Source organism: Salmo trutta, chromosome 5 (genome assembly GCF_901001165.1).
Source record: "Salmo trutta chromosome 5, fSalTru1.1, whole genome shotgun sequence".
NCBI classification, from domain to species: Eukaryota; Metazoa; Chordata; class Actinopteri; order Salmoniformes; family Salmonidae; genus Salmo; species Salmo trutta.
This window is the reverse complement of record NC_042961.1, coordinates 16390451-16414402: the sequence shown is the minus strand read 5'-3', so window position 1 is coordinate 16414402 and position 23952 is coordinate 16390451. Positions and strand designations below refer to the sequence as shown.

At 41.2% G+C, this 23952-nt stretch overlaps 1 protein-coding gene and 1 long non-coding RNA gene across 2 annotated transcripts; one reads left to right on the top strand and one right to left on the bottom strand.

The window, feature by feature from the left end:
* Positions 1-8519: 8519 nt before the first annotated feature.
* LOC115193747 (uncharacterized) lies at positions 8520-17580 on the bottom strand. The gene is made up of 2 exons (XR_003878227.1): positions 16684-17580; positions 8520-9071 (listed from the first exon to the last, which is right to left on the bottom strand). It is a non-coding gene; the product is annotated as an uncharacterized LOC115193747 (long non-coding RNA).
* On the top strand, positions 14235-16406 carry LOC115193746 (interferon-induced protein with tetratricopeptide repeats 1-like). Its single transcript, XM_029752704.1, has 2 exons — positions 14235-14344; positions 14490-16406. The coding sequence occupies exons 1-2, from the start codon at positions 14319-14321 to the stop codon at positions 15805-15807; spliced, it is 1344 nt and encodes a 447-aa protein (XP_029608564.1). The 5' UTR covers positions 14235-14318; the 3' UTR covers positions 15808-16406.
* Positions 17581-23952: the final 6372 nt, after the last annotated feature.

The following is a 23952-nucleotide window of genomic DNA, read 5'->3' as shown; positions in this document are numbered from 1 at the left end:
CAATTCCAAGTTATTTTATAATACACCACTATCCCAGTAGGTTACTACAATTTCGTAATGCATAGCTGTGGATATCTAGTTGAAATTGTACAACAAAATACATTGACTATGATCAGCTATGGTCTGCGTTTGATTAAGGCTCTGAAGGTCATGCATACGTTACAAGGTCATGGTACACAGTCAGAGACAGAACACCACAATACAGCACAGAATGTTTCCATGGAAAGCAATGGGGAATGAAGTGTGACTAGGGTCAGTTGGCATCATAATACATCACCTTCTCAGAAGTAGCTCCAGAAATCACAGTATCGTTTGGGCAGCAGGTAGCCTAGTGGTTAGAGTGTTGGGCCAGTAACCGAAAGGTTGCTAGATTGAATCCCCAAGCTGACAAGGTAAAATATGTTCTTCTGCTCCTGAACAAGGCATTTAACCCACTCTTCCTAGGCTATCATTGTAAATAATACTTTTTTCTCAACTGACTTAACATTGCTCCTTCAGTTTTAGTCAGACAACTACTTCTCTCGAAAGGGTTTGACAAAAAAATTGATTTTATGTGCATAAGGCGCCACCTGGTGTTTTAATGAAGACAATCCATAACTCCCCATCATCTCATGCATCACAACCAGTTTAACATCCATAAATTCACCCATGTGTCTCTATTTGTCATTGATTGACTGACATGCTGAAGTCAGGTCAAGGAAAACTCCTGGCCTTAAACATAACATTCTCATTCCATCTCTCTTCTCCTGTCTCTGGTGGTGTACCTATTCATAGTAGGTGAATCCATATGTGAACACAGGGCTCGTTTATTTACATTCTGTCCCTTACTCTTCGATGGTATATACTGTTTCTCTATTTGGTTATCTCTCCCCTAATCTTATATGGCAGGCCTAACAGAAACGCCTGAAATTAGATCCCCTACATCCTGGATCTGACGTGAAGAAAAAAAACTTTCGGGGGTGTTCTCTTCTGCACTGTTCAACCAATCCAGTAACTGTAGAGTAGTTAAAATGGAGTGTCGCCACAGATAGAACAATGAGACAGATATTTCACTGGATGTATAAATGTGAAGCATCCGGAAGCATCCGCCATCAAGCCTATTTGCTGGCAATGGGAGAAGATGGAACGAGATGGATTTTGGTCAACATTCTGCAAATCTTCTCATCAATGAAACATTTGATCTCAATACAGTTTTCTGTTCCCAAAACTAAAATATGTTATGAACAGAACGGACTAAGTTTTGTAGACTTCCCCTTTGTCATAGGTTTTTTTTAAATCGCGCTGTTAAGGAGTGCAAAGGCGATTTGAGTTCTTACACTCACTCACACACACACACACACACACACACACACACACACACACACACTCTCTTCTATGCAGATCTATAGTAGAATGCGCCAATAGGCTCTGCCCACCTCCTTTCTTGTTCTGCCCACTATGACACATTTTCCTATTGGAAACGACAGGCTTTTTTTCTTTTTGTCTATCGTTGGTGTCTCGTTGTTAACTTCCAAAAGCGGATTTGCGTCACAGGCTCTCTTTCCATTTCTTCTGAAAACCAGAACATCTGGTTAGGGGACACGGCAGAGGCACAGATTATCGATTATATTGACCAGAAACTCCAGAAATAAATAGTAATTACGTATTTTTGAGGCACACTAACTCCAAATAGTGTTTTTGTAGTTTTGTTTTTGGATAAACGCCAAAAATAAGGTCAGCGGTAAACACAGGTTTAGGAGATCTTAAACGTTTATTGGTCATCTTTGTCAGGCTAATGTAACTTTTTGTGATTTTTTTAAAAGCACATAAAGGCTTCATCATTCATAAAGGTCATGTTAACTGACTTATATTATCTCACAGAACAAAACGTATAAACTCTCCTAAACGTATGTTAATTATCCACATAGGAATGCCTGAACCAAAGATTATGGTCATACTGACAAAATACATGTTTCTCCGCCCTAACAATGGGAGTTGTTGTCCACAAAGCGGCACTTTCTTTGGATTGGTGGATATATCTCATTGTAATCCTCTTTTGAATGTTCGATGAGGGTTGTTGACGTCAACCGCACGTATTCAATAGAGAGATGCTATGCTACTAGCCTCAGACCATGCATCTCAAGACAACTCCGATTAAGTTTTTTTTTTTTCAAAGTTGCTGGTATGTCACGTACCCTCGTAACAGCATTAGCATTACGAAACTTATTTTCAATCAAATAAACCTCACGTAGCAAATAAGTCATGCATTTTTTTATTTACCAAATTCGACACTCCATACAATTGATTTCCATACAAAACGTCCTTCCTTGGTTGGGGAAACAACAAAAAAACGTAACATGCTGGAGGGAGACAGATTTTCCGCCGAGTTGGGTCTACCTCTCTAACTGAACGAACCAGATGAAATTTATTTCCAGGTTTAAGGACTACAACAAAGATATGTATAACTATCCCAAGATAGATCTTCTGTGCCGTTCACAGGGAGCAAATGAAGCATAGTGGGCAGAACAATAAATGAGCTGGGCAAAGTCAAGCACGAGATATTGGCGCGTTGTAGCAACTATTTGCATATTGCCGTTAGGTAACGCCTCCTCTGTGAAGTACGCGTGTGCACAAACTCAATTCAACACTGCACTCCTTCTAAACAACGCATTTTTTTTACTTTAGCAAAGTGTCAACTCTATAAAATTTAGTGCACTGTGTTCGTAACATATCTTAGTTTTGGGAATTTAAAAATGTATTGAGATCATATGTTTAATCGATGAGCCAATTAGCAGGCCCAGTTTGAAACTTTAGAGGAGATGGGAAACTCCATTATTCTTTTGATAACGCCATTGACGATGCATGGGCAACGTACACAAAGGGCCGCGCTGTGCATGCTGAGCTATTTTGGGACATAGAGCGCTCTCCTTCAAAAGGGTGAATGGGAGTCAATTGGGCGCCAGCTCAAATCAAATTTTATTGGTCACATACACATATTTAGCAGATGTTATTGCGGGTGTAGTGAAATGCTTGTGTTCCTAGCTCCAACAGTGCGGTAATATCTAACAATTCACAACAATAAACAGAAATCTAAAAGTAAAATAATGGAATTAAGAAATAAATAAATATTAGGAAGAGCAATGTGGCATTGACTAAAATACAGTACAGTAGAATACAGTATATACATATGAAATGAGTAAAGCAATATGTAAACATTATTAATTAAGGTGCAAGGTTGAGTAACCAGGCAGTAGCCAGCTAGTGGTGCCTATTTAAGAGTCTGATGACCTTGAGATAGAAGCTGTTTTTCAGTCTCTCGGACCCAGCTTTGATGCACCTGTGCTGACCTCGCCTTATGGATGATAGCGGGGTGAACAGGCCGTGGCTTGGGTGGTTGATGTCTTTGATGATCTTTTTGGCCTTCCTGTGAAATCGGATGCTGTAGGTGACCTGAAGGGCAGACAGTGTTCCCCCGGTGATGGGTTGGGCAGACCGCATCACACCTGGAGAGCAGTGCAGTTGCAGGCAGTGCAGTAGTCATACCAGGCGGTGATACAGCCCAACAGGATGCTCTCAATTGTGCATCTGTAAAAGTTTGTGAGGGTCTTAGGGACCAAGCCAAATTTCTTCAGCCTCCTGCGGTTGAAGAGGCACTGTTGCGCCTTCTTCACCTCACTGTCTCTGACCATTTCAGATCGTCAGTGATGTGAAAGCCGAGGAACTTGAAGATTTCCACCTCCACTGCGGTCCCTTCAATGTGGATAGGGGTGATCTTCCACTGCTTTTTTCTGAAATTATTTTCCTGGCACCACTCTGCCTGGGCCCTCACCTTCTCCCTGTAGGCTGTCTTTTTTAATTTATTTTTAATTTAACCAGTCAGATAAGAACATATTTTTATTTACAATGACGGCCTACACTGGCCAAACCCGAACGACGCTGGGACAATTGTGTGCCGTCCTGTCTCGTCATTGTTGGTAATCAGGCCTACTATGGTTGTGTCTTCTGCAAACTTGATGAATGAGTTGGAGGTGTGTGTGGCCACGCAGTCATGGGTGAACAGGGAGTACAGGAGGGGGATGAGTACGCACCCTTTTGGGACCCCTGTGTTGAGGAAGAGTGAAGTGGAGGTGTTGTTTCCTACCTTCACCACCTGGGGGCGGCCCGTCAGGAAGTACAGGACCCATTTGCACAGGGCGGGGTTCAGACCCAGGGCCCCGAGCTTGATGATGGTACAATGGTGTTGAAGGTTAAGCTATAGTCAACGAACAGCATTCTTACATAGAAGGATTTGACAAGATTGCGGAAAATGAGGTTTTGTTTGAAACTGTTAGTGAGTTGGGTGAAGATAATAGCACAGAGAGTTATAATGAGTGGGTTACAGTGGCAAAAAAAATGGAAACAAGAGAAGTACAGTTGTGGTGGAAACTAGGAAACCCCTAGACTCATTTTTAGTCGGAGTGAGGGTATTGGACCAATGCTACCTGGGAAATCTGTTTAACGTCTCTAGGAAAATCTGGAATGTGTTGAAGGAAAGTGTTAAGTCAGTGAGAATCACAAGAAGTGGTCTTATTTAGATGTTTCATGTATGCGGAGCAGAAGAAGCATGTTTTAATACTCAAAAAGATAATCGGTGGAATGCTTCCTGTATGGATTTTCAAAGCAGGGTGCCTATCAAGAGGGTTATTTCTGGGGTTTCGCAAGAAGTAAAGGCAGATGATATAACTGAAGACATACTGTAGATGGAGTGGTTGTTGCATGTCGACTGACCCGTATGGTGGATGGAGAAAATACATTTACTTCATCCATACTAGTGTTCTTTAATGAAGAGTCTTTCCCTTCCCATATAAAGTCAAGATTCATGAGATACCCTGTAAGAGCTTTTGTGCACAAACCCTTTCAGTGCCATTAATGCAGAAGATTTGGTCATGTGTCAAATGTGTGCAGACGGGAAGAGTATCATATGCCAGATTAAATTAAATTCTGCAATTGTGGTGGCAACATGCGTCCGAATTCCTGGAGTGCCCTGTTAGGGTGAAGGAGACCGAGGTGGAAAGAGTAAGGGATGTCCAGTGTCTCCTATCTGGAAGTGGTGAGAAGAGTGGAAGGAGCGAATGGCGGGGAAGAAACAATGGTAGTAGAGCCACCACTAGTTTCTCATTAAACGAGGGATCATGAAATGTTAAAAAGGTGGACTTTGTAATATACTGCTCAAAAAAATAAAGGGAACACTTAACACATCCTAGATCTGAATGAAAGAAATAATCTTATTAAATACTTTTTTCTTTACATAGTTGAATGTGCACCCCTGTGCTTCATGGTTGGGATGGTGTTCTTCGGCTTGCAAGCATCTCCCTTTATACTCCAAACATAATGATGGTCATTATGGCCAAACAGTTCTATTTTTGTTTCATCAGACCAGAGGACATTGCTCCAAAAAGTACTATCTTTGTCCCCATGTGCAGTTGCAAACCGTAGTCTGGCTTTTTTATGGCGGTTTTGGAGCAGTGGCTTTTTCCTTGCTGAGCGGTAAGAAAATTGAAGTGAGTCTAGGGCCAACTTTCTCCACCGATAGTACACATTCCTTCGTCTCATGTTCTCCTGCACACTTCTCAAATCTAAGAATCTCCCTCTTACACACTGCTGCCACATGACCATAAGCTTGGCACCTAAAACACTGTAGTATTTTCGTAACAAATTCTCTCACAGGATAACTGACTGACATATCCTGTGGCTCGGTTGGTAGAGCATGGTGTGTGCAACGCCAGGGTTGTGGGTTCGATTCCCATGGGGGGCCAGTACAAAAAAAAAAACTTGCATGAAATGAAATGTATGCATTCACTACTGTAAGTTGCTCTGGATAAGAGTGTCTGCTAAATGAATAAAATGTACAAAATAATGTACCTTGTTGGACAAAGACTCAGCAGGACAGACAATGTCTTCACCGTTTCACCACTTCCTCCCTGGATCTGCATCACACCAAATGCTGGGTGTCACAGACACCAGGAATCTTCCATTTCAGCTGATCCTCCTCAACACTTAATGCTACCCCTGTTATCACTCCTTTCAATGGCGCCCTGCTCTGGAGAGCGAAGCAAGTCCCAGTCCTTGTCACTTGGTCTGGAGCACCTGCTCCCACTGGACGGAAGAAATACAATAAATCATCACAGGTCACAAGGATAGATTCTCTCCAGAAATCTCATTCTCACTGGGCCAGAATCTTACTTGTCGTCATTGGGATGAGGCATGAACTCGGTGGTTCTCACCGCTGGTACTTCATCCTCACTCTCGTCAGGTTCCATCTCTGAACTACTGGAGCACATGCCCCTCGTTTTGCACTTGACGCCAACCTTCCTCACCACACTGCTTCCCTCTACACTCAGCTCTTTCTCAGCATTCATCACTGCCCCTGCCACCGCAGTTAATTCATCCTCACTCTCGTCGCGTTTAATTTCCGTCTGTAGCTCTTCCAAAAGTTTTGTGAATTCCTCCATATCATATTCCCTCAAGACATGTTAAACTTTTACTTCTATTCTTGTCCACCACCTTCTCTTTCAGATCTTTCAGAAGGCTTGTGCATTTCCCCACTCCATATTTACTCATGTTCCATTTTCCATCTTGGCAGCCATGTCTCTCTCACCTCTATCGCTTAGATTCTGCCAGTCCACTCTGTCTTCCATCTGTTTTCCACAAACAAGTGCTGTGACATGGAAATATGGCCGTGTGGGAACCCTAAACATATAAAGTTGATCAATTTAACCTGTTTAGTTTTTGGAAAATGATTTCTTGCCGATATGAAAGATAAAGAAGGTCCACATGCTTCCAAAACCGTACCACAAGTGATGGGGGTTAATGTTCAGACAGAGTGTAGCAGCTCTTAACAACAATGAATTCTGAATTATATTTTTCCTGGCTCTATAACTTTCATACCTTATCATAGTCTTTGTCATGAGGGAAATTTCAAAAAACAGACAAAACCAACCTAAAAGCCATGACAACTTTATGGAGTATATTTTGTATCATATGCTTGGCTACTATTGCAGTTTGCCGAGGAAATGCCAAATATATTGAACAAAATATAAACGCAACATGTAAAGCGTTGGTCTCATGTTTCATGAGCTGGAATAAAATACCCCAGAAATGTTCCATACGCACAAAACGCGTATTTCTCTCAAATTGTGTGCACACATTTGTTTATATCCCTGTTATTGATCGTTCCTCGTTTGCCAAGATGATCCATCCACCTGACAGATGTGGCATATCAAAAGCTGATTAAACAGCATGATCATTACACAGGTGCACCTTGTGCTGGGGACAATAAAAGGCCACTCTAAAATGTGCAGTTGTGTCAAACAACACAATGCCACAGATGATTCAAGTTTTGAAGGAGGGTGCAATTGGCATGCTGACTGCAAGAATGTCAACCAGAGCTGTTGCCAGAGAATTGAATGTTAATTTCTCTACTTTAAGCCTCCTCCAACATTGTTTATAGAATTTGGCAGTACATCCAAACAGCCTCGAAACCACAGACCACGTGTAACCATGCCAGCCCAGGACCTCCACATCAAGCTTCTTCACCTACGGGATCGTCTGAGATCAGCCACCCAGACAGCTGATGAAACTGAGGAGTATTTCTGTCTGTAATAAAGCCCTATGTGGGGAAAATATATTCTGAATTGCCGGGCCTGACTCCCAAGTGGGTATATATAAACGCAACAATTTCAACGGTTTTACTAAGTTACAGTTCATATAAGGAAATCAGTCAATTGAAATACATTCCTTAGGCCCTAATCTATGGCCTTCACATGACTGGGCAGGGGCGCAGCCATTGGTGGGCCTAGGAGGGCATATGCCCACCCATTTGGGAGCCAGGCCCACCCATGCCGGCACCCCTGTCCAGTCATGTGAAATCCATACATTAGGGGCTAAGGAATTTATTTCACTTGTCTGATTTCCTTATATGAACTGTAAAAGTATATTTTTGTTCAGTATAATTGAAGGAAACAATTCCCCTCTGTTTAAGTTCAGTCTTGGGTCAATGTATAATTAAATGTCAAATAGAAATGTATGGTTGAAGATAGAAGAGTGGAATGCACTAGTTAAAATTTGTGTATATGTTTGTTTTAAGTTGTATGTTTTGTAGTATTGCCAGTATCTCTCATACCCATTGTAACTTGCCTATTTTACCACATAATGTAATTTTAACAATGTATGTTTTTATTTGCATATGAGGTTTTTCTATTCATTAATGTTGAAGGTTGCTTCCAGTTTGAAGGACTGTCTATTACTTGTGTTGTGTCGTGACATTGATTTAGCTATGCATGGACATACAAGATAGGACTTGACAATGTGGCAGGCAAGACAGTAGCATAACCAATTCCACAAAGAGATATTATTCCATGGCAGTGCTCCACCCTCTATTCACAGACCTGTCCAAGTACAGTATAGGTTTATGTCAGGACTGGTTTTGAAAAGGTAATGCAGATGACTATCACACTATTTCACTTACAGATTTCAGGACAAGAATATAAAAACACCGGAACTCTTGTTGTGCAGTCTTTATTACATGAAAATATTTATATGCTTTTGTAAATGTAAAAAAATTAAAAATATGCCAGGTGTTGACAAAGCATGATAGAAATGAACTTCAACAGACATGATTCACATAGTTCCATCAGTATTTCTGATCTACCACTTATGAAACTACACTACAATCATTCTAAATAATCGTTGTTATGGGTTCATTGAACATCTGGTAATCAAACCATGTTCCGTATACAATGAAATGTAAACAAAGGAAAGGAGTACAGAAATGAACCTTCAGAAAAGTGTCCTATGAGATACACAGCTGCACAACTAAGTTGACATCTACAGCTGATGACATAATTACCATCGCAGGAATATAAAATACATTTAAAATGGGAAAACTGGACGGTCAAGGGTGAACTGCCACCGTGCCATGTATCTACAGGCCATGGTAAAAATGGTGTTTCCCTCCGACATAGCTCCCTTGTAGGTCTCACTGGGGAACATGGTGGCTTTCACTGTTGGATCCTCAAACATGCATTCTGTCCACTTCTTGAGCTCAGTGGTACCTTTCAGACAGATTGGAATAAGAGATTACATTTATTTGAGTTTTGAAAATGAGACTAATGAGTTCTTGTCACTAGCAGTGCACTTTGGTTGAGCCAAACTATATAAATCACACAAGCAATAGGACCATCTCATAAAACCTGTGAGAGATGCAATAAGAATGTGAATGATTATGTGAACTGATATTCATACACTAGGGCCAGTATTCACAAAGTGTTTCAGAGTAGGAGTATGATCACACGATCATATGATCAGGGGGGACCAGGGCCCATATCCACAAAGCATCCCAGAGTAGAAAATTGGTCGCAAGTTCTGAGAATAGAGACATTTTACTCCTACTCTTATGAGTAAAAATAGATTTTTAGGAAACCTCATGAGCTGTCCAAACCAGTTATGGGTTAATAGCAGGTGTCTTGATAATAGAAAAATGCATTGAGTCAGTGGTTTCTGCACCACATGCAATTGCTTTGGAGTTGTTAAAATGTTTTGATATTTCCATCCATAAATCATCTACAAGTACATGCAACAGTATTTGCGCTTTTGACTATTTCGATAATTTAATTACCTGCATCATGTTGTTTCAAGTTATCCCTTTGGAGCGCAACATCACATTGTAAAACAAATATGCCTACAATTGGGCAATTGAAGGCATCTAGGGCTTATGTTAACTTTGTGTTCGATGGAAATAATAGACAGTTTCATACGTATGCAATGTTGTATGCAACATTATTGGCAAGTGACTTAATCTTGATGCCTGTCAGCCAAAACGATATAGAGTTGTAAGACGGGAGTGACGAGTGTGTTGATAGAACGGTAATATTGTCAAAATTCCGCTTTAACAACCATCAGAATTGCTTTAAAAAAAAGTTATTCATGCCAACATAATCAATAATTAAGAATATGCAAAGTGATCATGTCAGGCAAAAATTATATTAAACGTTTATACTAATGCTGATGGTTGTTAAAAGCGGTATTTTGACAATATCACCGTTATATCAACACTCCTCATTCTCGTTCTACAACTTTAAATTGTTTTGACACACAGGAATCAAGATCAAGTCACTTGCCGATAATGTTGCATATAACATTGCACAAGCAGCCGCACCATGCACAATGCCAAGCGTCGGTTGGTGTGTTGTAAAGCTCGCTGCCATTGAACGGACGAATCTGGATTTGGCAGATTCCAGGAGAACTCTACTTGCCTGAACGCATAGTGACACATTTTTTATTTGGTGGAGGAGGAATAATGGTCTGGAGGAGCACAGAAATGAACCTTCAGAAAAGTTTCCTATGAGATACACAGCTGCACAACTAAGTTGACATCGACATCTGATACCCTAATTACATAGAGGATATGTCAAAATAATTTTAGAATGGGAAAACTGGACGGTCAAGGGTGAATTGCCATCGTGCCATGTATCTACAGGCAATAGTCAAAATTGGATTTCCATTCGACGTAGCCTTTGTTAATAAAGGCCTTGTACAGTAGGTCTCATTGGGGAACATGGTGGCTTTCACTGTTGGATTCTCAAACATGCATTCCGTCCACTTCTTGAGCTCAGTGGGAATAAGAGATTACGTTTATTTTATTTTTTGAAATGAGACTAATGAGCCCTTGTCGCTCGCAGTGCACTTTGGTTGAGCCAAACTATATAAATCACACAAGCAATAGGACCATCTCATAAAACCTGTGAGAGACGCAATAAGAATATGGAGGATTTTGTAGACTGCTATTCATACACTAGGGCCAGTATTCACAAAGCGTTTCAGAGTAGGAGTATGATCACACTATCATATGATCAGGGTGGACCAGAGCCCTTATCCAAAAAAGTGTCCCAGAGTAGAACATTTGTCGCATGTGCTGAGAATATACATTTTACTCCTACTCTTATGGGTAAAAATAAAAATTATGAATGAAACCTCTTTATTCATAAGAGTCCCACTTAGGATACAGATATTTAGGATATCTAATGAGCTCAGTGTTGCCAACAAATTTTCAGGGTATGTTGCTAGAGGCAGGTTGATTTGTTGCTAAAAGTTGCTAAATGACATTGTGATGTCATTGCGTGATAACGTAAAACTGCGTCATTACGTAGAATAAACAATAACGTTACTCAAATTGACTGGCCATCTCGGCAAAAAATATGATTTCACATTTGTTCAGGTACAGACTCCCACTCTTTTCTGTACTTCTGGCTGTACAATTTTGATTGAGACATGTTGATTGATGTTGTAAGTTCTGTTCAAGATCAAACATTCGTGACCAACTATATTCATTGGGTTTGGCTCGTCGAACCCGTACCACTGCTGCTGCAGTCAGCCAACAATGATTTGCAATTTGCTGAAATTGCTGCTGGCCTGCTGCTGCCTGTGCACGAGCTGAGAGCCTGCTGCTGACGTCACTCACAATGCACTTTTGCAGCCAGGCACCTTGTGTTGTGACTGAGTGTGTGACAGAGAAAATCGTTTTTGTGTCATTTAGAGGGAAAATGTGTGCAGTTTAGCGTTTGAGTCACTTTTCAAAAGTTGCTAAAAGTTCCAAATACATTTTTTAAAGTAGCTAAATTTGTTGCTAGGTGCTGTTTGAAAAGAAAGTTGCCAGGGTAGTCTGAAAAGTTGCTAAATCTAGCAACAAAATTGCTAAATTGGCATCACTGAATGAGCTGCCCTAACGAGTTGAGTTAATAGCAGGTGTCATGATAATAGAAGTATGCAGTGAGTCAATGGTTCCTGCGCCACATGCAACTGCTTTGGAGTTGTTAACATAATGTTTTGGTATATGATCAATCCATAAATAATCTAGACGTACATGCAAAAGTGTCTCTTGCGCTTTTGACAATGATGTCGCATGAGGCTTATTTCACATGATATGCCTAAATACTTTTAAAACCAACTAGGCCAATAAATACATTTCTTTCGATTATTGAATTACCTACATCATGTTATTTCAAGTTATTCGTTTGGAGTGCAACATCACATTGTAAAAATAAAAAAAAATCCCTAAAATTGAGCATGGCTAAAGTTGGGAAATTGAAGGCCTCTAGGACTTATGTTAACTTTGATTGTGTTTGATGGAAATAATCAACATTTGTCTCAAATGAATGCAATGTTGTATGCAACCCAGACAGCACACATACATCTCACCGACGTCGGCCTGACAGCGGTATATAATTAGTAGATCGGGGTCCATTTAGAAGGTTGGCGGAAGGGCAGCTGTGAGTGTGGGAGGTCGAAATGCATGCACGCTGCACGGTCACATGGCCGCTCAGCATCACAGAGTCGGCCATAGATCGTGTAGACATCGAAATGGGGCCGAGTGTAACAATGCTGCCTTCTCTCGATGCATAATCATTCCTCACCCGCTGGGGCCACATTTCACATCTTTTATGCATAGCCTACCCATGGACAGTCAAACATTTTCGGGTCATGGTTGGCAATACTTTTACCAGAAAAGATGTATGAAGCCTATAAGCTTAAATAACTTAATAAAAACGCATTTTCTGACAACAGGACTTGTCCCATACATTATTTTCACCACTTGGCTCAAATGTTACCATTTTTTGTAAATATATTCATCACACATTCACTGCAAAAATCAATTTGCCTGTAATAAAACCTTAATTCCATCTTTATCGAACTAACTGGACACCCTCTGCATAAGATATATTTTTGTTACATGTGATGTTTCGGTTTCTCTGTGCCTTGTTTCTCTCTTTATGCCGGAGTTCTTTTAAGAACTTGATTGTATAGCAGTAGCCTAATAAATTTGACATTAATGTGAACCTTCTCTTTTCATTTTACTTACAAACAAAATAACTTCTAGTCTAGTATAGTCCCACTTAGCTCAGTTGGTACAGCATGGTGCTTGCAATACCCAGGTTGAGGGTTCAATTCCCATGGGGGACCAGTATGAAAATATGTGCACCCACCACTGTAAGTTGCTCTGTATAATAGTCTCTGCTAAATGACAAAAATTAAAAGCCTGTTGTGTTTTATTATTGCCAGTATAATTTTGCTAATAATCTTTTCTATATTTTACATTCAAATTTGATGTTTACACTCATTTGGTAATGAGTAATTCAAGTCATGTAGTGAAACATTATTTGCTGTTGGGTCCAACCTCAAATAAAGGTATTTTTTACATTGTCTGTAGAGAGTTAGACAGCATGCAGCTTCGACGTGCATTGTCCAAATAGCGCCTGAAGGCGAATGCCTAATGCCGACGTCTTGGCGACATCTTGCCAATGTGCAAACGCTCTCCATACTACATCGGCCAGGCCGATGTCAGTGAGATATATGTGTGCTGTCTGGGAACATTATCGCCAAGTGACCAATTATGATGGTTGTTAAAAGCGGAATTTTGACAATATTACCTTTATGAAAACACTCGTCACTCTCGTTTTACAACTAAATCGTTTTGGCACACAGGCATCAAGATCAAGTCACTTTCCCCGGTCAATTGTAAGTGCTGTTATTGTAAAGTAGAAACGTCTAGGAGCAACAACGACTCAGCCGCGAAGTGGTAGGCAACACAAGCTCACAGAACGGGGATGCCGAGTGCTGAAGCGCCTAGCGCGTAAAAGTTGTCTGTCGTCGGTTGCAACACTCACTACCGAGTTCCAAACTGCCTCTGGAAGCAATGTCATCATAATAACTGTTCCTAGGGAGCTTCCTGATATGGGCCTCCAAGGCCGAGCACCCACACACAAGCCTAAGTTCACCATGCGCAATGCCAAACGTCGGCTGGAGTGGTGTAAATCATGCCACCATTAGACTCTGGAGCAGTGGAAATACGTTCTCTGGAGTGATGAATCACACTTCACCATCTGGCAGTCCGACGGACTAATCTAGGTTTTGCTAGAACAACGATACCTGCCCAAATGCATAATGCCAACTGTAAAGTTTGGTGGAGGAGGAATAATGGTCTGGAGCTGTTTTTCATTGCTCAAGCCAGGCCCCTTAATTCAAGTGAAGGGAAATCTTAACGAAACAGCATACAATGACATTCTAGATGATTCTGTGCTTCCAACTTTGTGGCAAAAGGCCCTTTCGTGTTTCAACATGAGTCTTGTGGAGTACACACCCATTTGCTTTAGTCTCTATTTGTTTGAAACGAAACTATGACAATAACCGCATAACCCGCCCATTGGAAGGTAACAATTTGGTCCATACAGTATAAAATCAGGATAGTCAGTGAGGTATCTAATCAGACACTCATTTGCTCTGTCTTGAAACTCAGAGACCACAAGATGGCTTTCTCTTGCCCAACTCCGAAGTAAGTGATCTCTCTCTCTCTCTCCCTCTCTCTCACTCACACACAAACAACGAGTAATTGGTTCATCATCCAGGTCTGAAATATCTCCCTTAAGTATTGTTAGTTCTAAACTATTTTGATTGAACTGTTTTCTTTTTTCAACCAGAATGGCTCAGAACTCATTGAAAATTAGGCTGCAGGGTTTAGAATGCCACTTCACCTGGAAGCTGGATTACAACAGATCTAAACTTCACAGCCTCAGAGAAACCATGATAGACATCAGCAGCAGCGAGGGGGTTCAATGTTCCTGGACGGGTTATCTGTACAACTTCCTGGCTTACCTACACCACGCTTTGGGCTCCACAGAGGACGCTCTTCATTGCCTGAAGAAGGCTGAAGAGGCCATTCGCCTAAACAGCCCAGACAACGTTGAGCTAAGTCTGGTAGTCCACTATGGGAACTTGGCCTGGGTGCACTATCACCAAGGGGAGCTGACAGAGAGCCAGACCTATGTGGAGAAGGTGGGGAGACTACTGCAGGACAACCGCTTGACTTGCCCAGGTGTAGTGTGGGGAGAAAGGGCCTGGACTTTGAATAAGTTTGATGTAAGCAAGAGGAAGGAAGCGGTATATTGCTTCCGGATGGCCTTGAAAGGGGACCCTGAGAACAAGTTGCTGCGCTGCGGTTACGCCATGGCGTTTAATAAATCTGTTGAAAAGAAAGACATTACCCCGAAGCTGCGATCTGAGATGTTGGAGCACCTACAGATTGCTAGAGAATTGGATCCAGAAGATGTGTACATCACAGTGATGTACCTGCAGAGGCTTGCAGAGAACGGCCAGGTTGAGGAAGCACGTAAACTCGCAAAGGAAGTGATAGAGAAGCCTTTGGACAGCTTTGGTGGATTTGGAATCTTGCTATATTTTTTACGAGATTACATCTCTAATGATTCAAGCATTGACCTGGCAAGAAGGACCCTGGAGAGGCACCCCAATTCACGCCAGCTGAAAAGGCATCTTGGGAAGTGTTACAAATGGAAGATTTTCTCTCCGGAAGAGAAAAGGAACCCAATGAGGCATATTCTGATTGAAAATGCAGTCAACCTTTATGAAGAGGTGGTCACACTCTACCCAAAATCCCTTGCAGCTAAACTGGAACTGTCTGCTATGTACAAAGAATCTGGCAGAGTTGATAGAGCGGATAAGATATTCGAGGACCTGCTTCTTGATAGGGAAGGAATGGAACCACAGAATTTACAAAAAATCTACAACTGGTATGCCCAACATCTGTTTTATGCAAAACAAGATGCTTCCAGGTCAATTGATTTCCACAAGAAGGCAGTGGAAATTATGCTACCTACTGACCAACGTGATAGCAGTATTCATGTTCTGTTGTCCATTGTTCATAATGGAGGTGACAGAGCTAAGGAAATTGTGGACTTTCTGGATGGCCTTAATGGAGAAGGTGCTGTTGGCCAATTCTAAACCTTTTTTCCAATAAAGGCTTGAATTAGGTAGAACTGCCTGCCGAGTCAGTCAAATTTGCATCACCTTTTTAATATTAATTAATGTAGAAAATATATTCACTCTACCAATACACCACTAGGAAAAATCTAGGGCAATCTAGGACACATTTTGATTTAGAAGAAACTGAATACCTTAGTATTAAAAAGGTCTGCACTCAATTGCATGACCATCAATACTAACACTTGAAAGTAAATGCAATGCTTATAATAGTCTTATAAATATGTAGGCCAACATGACAAACATCTGTCTGGAATCCACATTTTGAATTGAGTCTGTAAAAATGTACTTTGGACTAATGTACTGTAGACAAACTAATATGTTATTTATTAAATGTTTCATTATAGAGTAGAGAGGCCCTGTATAGCCTCACAGACTGACTATCCAGATAGGATCTTATTGATTTCATTTTCTTCACACTGGGCACAATAGATTATGTTGCTGGAAAAGGTATGTAATGTGTAATATTGTACTGTCAAATATCTTGTAAGTTCTTGTGAAAATAAAAGGTATTATGTTAATTAAGAGATCATTAATTAAAGAAATACAGTAACAGCAAACAATTCCAAGTTATTTTATAATACACCACTATCCCAGTAGGTTACTACAATTTCGTAATGCATAGCTGTGGATATCTAGTTGAAATTGTACAACAAAATACATTGACTATGATCAGCTATGGTCTGCGTTTGATTAAGGCTCTGAAGGTCATGCATACGTTACAAGGTCATGGTACACAGTCAGAGACAGAACACCACAATACAGCACAGAATGTTTCCATGGAAAGCAATGGGGAATGAAGTGTGACTAGGGTCAGTTGGCATCATAATACATCACCTTCTCAGAAGTAGCTCCAGAAATCACAGTATCGTTTGGGCAGCAGGTAGCCTAGTGGTTAGAGTGTTGGGCCAGTAACCGAAAGGTTGCTAGATTGAATCCCCAAGCTGACAAGGTAAAATATGTTCTTCTGCTCCTGAACAAGGCATTTAACCCACTCTTCCTAGGCTATCATTGTAAATAATACTTTTTTCTCAACTGACTTAACATTGCTCCTTCAGTTTTAGTCAGACAACTACTTCTCTCGAAAGGGTTTGACAAAAAAATTGATTTTATGTGCATAAGGCGCCACCTGGTGTTTTAATGAAGACAATCCATAACTCCCCATCATCTCATGCATCACAACCAGTTTAACATCCATAAATTCACCCATGTGTCTCTATTTGTCATTGATTGACTGACATGCTGAAGTCAGGTCAAGGAAAACTCCTGGCCTTAAACATAACATTCTCATTCCATCTCTCTTCTCCTGTCTCTGGTGGTGTACCTATTCATAGTAGGTGAATCCATATGTGAACACAGGGCTCGTTTATTTACATTCTGTCCCTTACTCTTCGATGGTATATACTGTTTCTCTATTTGGTTATCTCTCCCCTAATCTTATATGGCAGGCCTAACAGAAACGCCTGAAATTAGATCCCCTACATCCTGGATCTGACGTGAAGAAAAAAAACTTTCGGGGGTGTTCTCTTCTGCACTGTTCAACCAATCCAGTAACTGTAGAGTAGTTAAAATGGAGTGTCGCCACAGATAGAACAATGAGACAGATATTTCACTGGATGTATAAATGTGAAGCATCCGGAAGCATCCGCCATCAAGCCTATTTGCTGGCAATGGGAGAAGATGGAACGAGATGGATTTTGGTCAACATTCTGCAAATCTTCTCATCAATGAAACATTTGATCTCAATACAGTTTTCTGTTCCCAAAACTAAAATATGTTATGAACAGAACGGACTAAGTTTTGTAGACTTCCCCTTTGTCATAGGTTTTTTTTAAATCGCGCTGTTAAGGAGTGCAAAGGCGATTTGAGTTCTTACACTCACTCACACACACACACACACACACACACACACACACACACACTCTCTTCTATGCAGATCTATAGTAGAATGCGCCAATAGGCTCTGCCCACCTCCTTTCTTGTTCTGCCCACTATGACACATTTTTCCTATTGGAAACGACAGGCTTTTTTTTCTTTTTGTCTATCGTTGGTGTCTCGTTGTTAACTTCCAAAAGCGGATTTGCGTCACAGGCTCTCTTTCCATTTCTTCTGAAAACCAGAACATCTGGTTAGGGGACACGGCAGAGGCACAGATTATCGATTATATTGACCAGAAACTCCAGAAATAAATAGTAATTACGTATTTTTGAGGCACACTAACTCCAAATAGTGTTTTTGTAGTTTTGTTTTTGGATAAACGCCAAAAATAAGGTCAGCGGTAAACACAGGTTTAGGAGATCTTAAACGTTTATTGGTCATCTTTGTCAGGCTAATGTAACTTTTTGTGATTTTTTTAAAAGCACATAAAGGCTTCATCATTCATAAAGGTCATGTTAACTGACTTATATTATCTCACAGAACAAAACGTATAAACTCTCCTAAACGTATGTTAATTATCCACATAGGAATGCCTGAACCAAAGATTATGGTCATACTGACAAAATACATGTTTCTCCGCCCTAACAATGGGAGTTGTTGTCCACAAAGCGGCACTTTCTTTGGATTGGTGGATATATCTCATTATTGTAATCCTCTTTTGAATGTTCGATGAGGGTTGTTGACGTCAACCGCACGTATTCAATAGAGAGATGCTATGCTACTAGCCTCAGACCATGCATCTCAAGACAACTCCGATTAAGTTTTTTTTTTTTTCAAAGTTGCTGGTATGTCACGTACCCTCGTAACAGCATTAGCATTACGAAACTTATTTTCAATCAAATAAACCTCACGTAGCAAATAAGTCATGCATTTTTTTATTTACCAAATTCGACACTCCATACAATTGATTTCCATACAAAACGTCCTTCCTTGGTTGGGGAAACAACAAAAAAACGTAACATGCTGGAGGGAGACAGATTTTCCGCCGAGTTGGGTCTACCTCTCTAACTGAACGAACCAGATGAAATTTATTTCCAGGTTTAAGGACTACAACAAAGATATGTATAACTATCCCAAGATAGATCTTCTGTGCCGTTCACAGGGAGCAAATGAAGCATAGTGGGCAGAACAATAAATGAGCTGGGCAAAGTCAAGCACGAGATATTGGCGCGTTGTAGCAACTATTTGCATATTGCCGTTAGGTAACGCCTCCTCTGTGAAGTACGCGTGTGCACAAACTCAATTCAACACTGCACTCCTTCTAAACAACGCATTTTTTTTTACTTTAGCAAAGTGTCAACTCTATAAAATTTAGTGCACTGTGTTCGTAACATATCTTAGTTTTGGGAATTTAAAAATGTATTGAGATCATATGTTTAATCGATGAGCCAATTAGCAGGCCCAGTTTGAAACTTTAGAGGAGATGGGAAACTCCATTATTCTTTTGATAACGCCATTGACGATGCATGGGCAACGTACACAAAGGGCCGCGCTGTGCATGCTGAGCTATTTTGGGACACAGAGCGCTCTCCTTCAAAAGGGTGAATGGGAGTCAATTGGGCGCCAGCTCAAATCAAATTTTATTGGTCACATACACATATTTAGCAGATGTTATTGCGGGTGTAGTGAAATGCTTGTGTTCCTAGCTCCAACAGTGCGGTAATATCTAACAATTCACAACAATAAACAGAAATCTAAAAGTAAAATAATGGAATTAAGAAATAAATAAATATTAGGAAGAGCAATGTGGCATTGACTAAAATACAGTACAGTAGAATACAGTATATACATATGAAATGAGTAAAGCAATATGTAAACATTATTAATTAAGGTGCAAGGTTGAGTAACCAGGCAGTAGCCAGCTAGTGGTGCCTATTTAAGAGTCTGATGACCTTGAGATAGAAGCTGTTTTTCAGTCTCTCGGACCCAGCTTTGATGCACCTGTGCTGACCTCGCCTTATGGATGATAGCGGGGTGAACAGGCCGTGGCTTGGGTGGTTGATGTCCTTGATGATCTTTTTGGCCTTCCTGTGAAATCGGATGCTGTAGGTGACCTGAAGGGCAGACAGTGTTCCCCCGGTGATGGGTTGGGCAGACCGCATCACACCTGGAGAGCAGTGCAGTTGCAGGCAGTGCAGTAGTCATACCAGGCGGTGATACAGCCCAACAGGATGCTCTCAATTGTGCATCTGTAAAAGTTTGTGAGGGTCTTAGGGACCAAGCCAAATTTCTTCAGCCTCCTGCGGTTGAAGAGGCACTGTTGCGCCTTCTTCACCTCACTGTCTCTGACCATTTCAGATCGTCAGTGATGTGAAAGCCGAGGAACTTGAAGATTTCCACCTCCACTGCGGTCCCTTCAATGTGGATAGGGGCGAGCTTCCACTGCTTTTTTCTGAAATTATTTTCCTGGCACCACTCTGCCTGGGCCCTCATCTTCTCCCTGTAGGCTGTCTTTTTTAATTTATTTTTAATTTAACCAGTCAGATAAGAACATATTTTTATTTACAATGACGGCCTACACTGGCCAAACCCGAACGACGCTGGGACAATTGTGTGCCGTCCTGTCTCGTCATTGTTGGTAATCAGGCCTACTATGGTTGTGTCTTCTGCAAACTTGATGAATGAGTTGGAGGTGTGTGTGGCCACGCAGTCATGGGTGAACAGGGAGTACAGGAGGGGGATGAGTACGCACCCTTTTGGGACCCCTGTGTTGAGGAAGAGTGAAGTGGAGGTGTTGTTTCCTACCTTCACCACCTGGGGGCGGCCCGTCAGGAAGTACAGGACCCATTTGCACAGGGCGGGGTTCAGACCCAGGGCCCCGAGCTTGATGATGGTACAATGGTGTTGAAGGTTAAGCTATAGTCAACGAACAGCATTCTTACATAGAAGGATTTGACAAGATTGCGGAAAATGAGGTTTTGTTTGAAACTGTTAGTGAGTTGGGTGAAGATAATAGCACAGAGAGTTATAATGAGTGGGTTACAGTGGCAAAAAAAATGGAAACAAGAGAAGTACAGTTGTGGTGGAAACTAGAAACCCCTAGACTCATTTTTAGTCGGAGTGAGGATATTGGACCAATGCTACCTGGGAAATCTGTTTAACGTCTCTAGGAAAATCTGGAATGTGTTGAAGGAAAGTGTTAAGTCAGTGAGAATCACAAGAAGTGGTCTTATTTAGATGTTTCATGTATGCGGAGCAGAAGAAGCATGTTTTAATACTCAAAAAGATAATCGGTGGAATGCTTCCTGTATGGATTTTCAAAGCAGGGTGCCTATCAAGAGGGTTATTTCTGGGGTTTCGCAAGAAGTAAAGGCAGATGATATAACTGAAGACATACTGTAGATGGAGTGGTTGTTGCATGTCGACTGACCCGTATGGTGGATGGAGAAAATACATTTACTTCATCCATACTAGTGTTCTTTAATGAAGAGTCTTTCCCTTCCCATATAAAGTCAAGATTCATGAGATACCCTGTAAGAGCTTTTGTGCACAAACCCTTTCAGTGCCATTAATGCAGAAGATTTGGTCATGTGTCAAATGTGTGCAGACGGGAAGAGTATCATATGCCAGATTAAATTAAATTCTGCAATTGTGGTGGCAACATGCGTCCGAATTCCTGGAGTGCCCTGTTAGGGTGAAGGAGACCGAGGTGGAAAGAGTAAGGGATGTCCAGTGTCTCCTATCTGGAAGTGGTGAGAAGAGTGGAAGGAGCGAATGGCGGGGAAGAAACAATGGTAGTAGAGCCACCACTAGTTTCTCATTAAACGAGGGATCATGAAATGTTAAAAAGGTGGACTTTGTAATATACTGCTCAAAAAAATAAAGGGAACACTTAACACATCCTAGATCTGAATGAAAGAAATAATCTTATTAAATACTTTTTTCTTTACATAGTTGAATGTGCACCCCTGTGCTTCATGGTTGGGATGGTGTTCTTCGGCTTGCAAGCATCTCCCTTTATACTCCAAACATAATGATGGTCATTATGGCCAAACAGTTCTATTTTTGTTTCATCAGACCAGAGGACATTGCTCCAAAAAGTACTATCTTTGTCCCCATGTGCAGTTGCAAACCGTAGTCTGGCTTTTTTATGGCGGTTTTGGAGCAGTGGCTTTTTCCTTGCTGAGCGGTAAGAAAATTGAAGTGAGTCTAGGGCCAACTTTCTCCACCGATAGTACACATTCCTTCGTCTCATGTTCTCCTGCACACTTCTCAAATCTAAGAATCTCCCTCTTACACACTGCTGCCACATGACCATAAGCTTGGCACCTAAAACACTGTAGTATTTTCGTAACAAATTCTCTCACAGGATAACTGACTGACATATCCTGTGGCTCGGTTGGTAGAGCATGGTGTGTGCAACGCCAGGGTTGTGGGTTCGATTCCCATGGGGGGCCAGTACAACAAAAAAAACTTGCATGAAATGAAATGTATGCATTCACTACTGTAAGTTGCTCTGGATAAGAGTGTCTGCTAAATGAATAAAATGTACAAAATAATGTACCTTGTTGGACAAAGACTCAGCAGGACAGACAATGTCTTCACCGTTTCACCACTTCCTCCCCGGATCTGCATCACACCAAATGCTGGGTGTCACAGACACCAGGAATCTTCCATTTCAGCTGATCCTCCTCAACACTTAATGCTACCCCTGTTATCACTCCTTTCAATGGCGCCCTGCTCTGGAGAGCGAAGCAAGTCCCAGTCCTTGTCACTTGGTCTGGAGCACCTGCTCCCACTGGACGGAAGAAATACAATAAATCATCACAGGTCACAAGGATAGATTCTCTCCAGAAATCTCATTCTCACTGGGCCAGAATCTTACTTGTCGTCATTGGGATGAGGCATGAACTCGGTGGTTCTCACCGCTGGTACTTCATCCTCACTCTCGTCAGGTTCCATCTCTGAACTACTGGAGCACATGCCCCTCGTTTTGCACTTGACGCCAACCTTCCTCACCACACTGCTTCCCTCTACACTCAGCTCTTTCTCAGCATTCATCACTGCCCCTGCCACCGCAGTTAATTCATCCTCACTCTCGTCGCGTTTAATTTCCGTCTGTAGCTCTTCCAAAAGTTTTGTGAATTCCTCCATATCATATTCCCTCAAGACATGTTAAACTTTTACTTCTATTCTTGTCCACCACCTTCTCCTTCAGATCTTTCAGAAGGCTTGTGCATTTCCCCACTCCATATTTACTCATGTTCCATTTTCCATCTTGGCAGCCATGTCTCTCTCACCTCTATCGCTTAGATTCTGCCAGTCCACTCTGTCTTCCATCTGTTTTCCACAAACAAGTGCTGTGACATGGAAATATGGCCGTGTGGGAACCCTAAACATATAAAGTTGATCAATTTAACCTGTTTAGTTTTTGGAAAATGATTTCTTGCCGATATGAAAGATAAAGAAGGTCCACATGCTTCCAAAACCGTACCACAAGTGATGGGGGTTAATGTTCAGACAGAGTGTAGCAGCTCTTAACAACAATGAATTCTGAATTATATTTTTCCTGGCTCTATAACTTTCATACCTTATCATAGTCTTTGTCATGAGGGAAATTTCAAAAAACAGACAAAACCAACCTAAAAGCCATGACAACTTTATGGAGTATATTTTGTATCATATGCTTGGCTACTATTGCAGTTTGCCGAGGAAATGCCAAATATATTGAACAAAATATAAACGCAACATGTAAAGCGTTGGTCTCATGTTTCATGAGCTGGAATAAAATACCCCAGAAATGTTCCATACGCACAAAACGCGTATTTCTCTCAAATTGTGTGCACACATTTGTTTATATCCCTGTTATTGATCGTTCCTCGTTTGCCAAGATGATCCATCCACCTGACAGATGTGGCATATCAAAAGCTGATTAAACAGCATGATCATTACACAGGTGCACCTTGTGCTGGGGACAATAAAAGGCCACTCTAAAATGTGCAGTTGTGTCAAACAACACAATGCCACAGATGATTCAAGTTTTGAAGGAGGGTGCAATTGGCATGCTGACTGCAAGAATGTCAACCAGAGCTGTTGCCAGAGAATTGAATGTTAATTTCTCTACTTTAAGCCTCCTCCAACATTGTTTATAGAATTTGGCAGTACATCCAAACAGCCTCGAAACCACAGACCACGTGTAACCATGCCAGCCCAGGACCTCCACATCAA

Coding starts and splice junctions, on each gene's coding strand:
- LOC115193746 (XM_029752704.1), top strand. CDS start 14,319: ATGGCTTTCTCTTGCCCAACTCCGAA. Junction 14,345..14,489: donor TTCTCTTGCCCAACTCCGAA/GTAAGTGATCTC, acceptor TTTTTCAACCAG/AATGGCTCAGAACTCATTGA.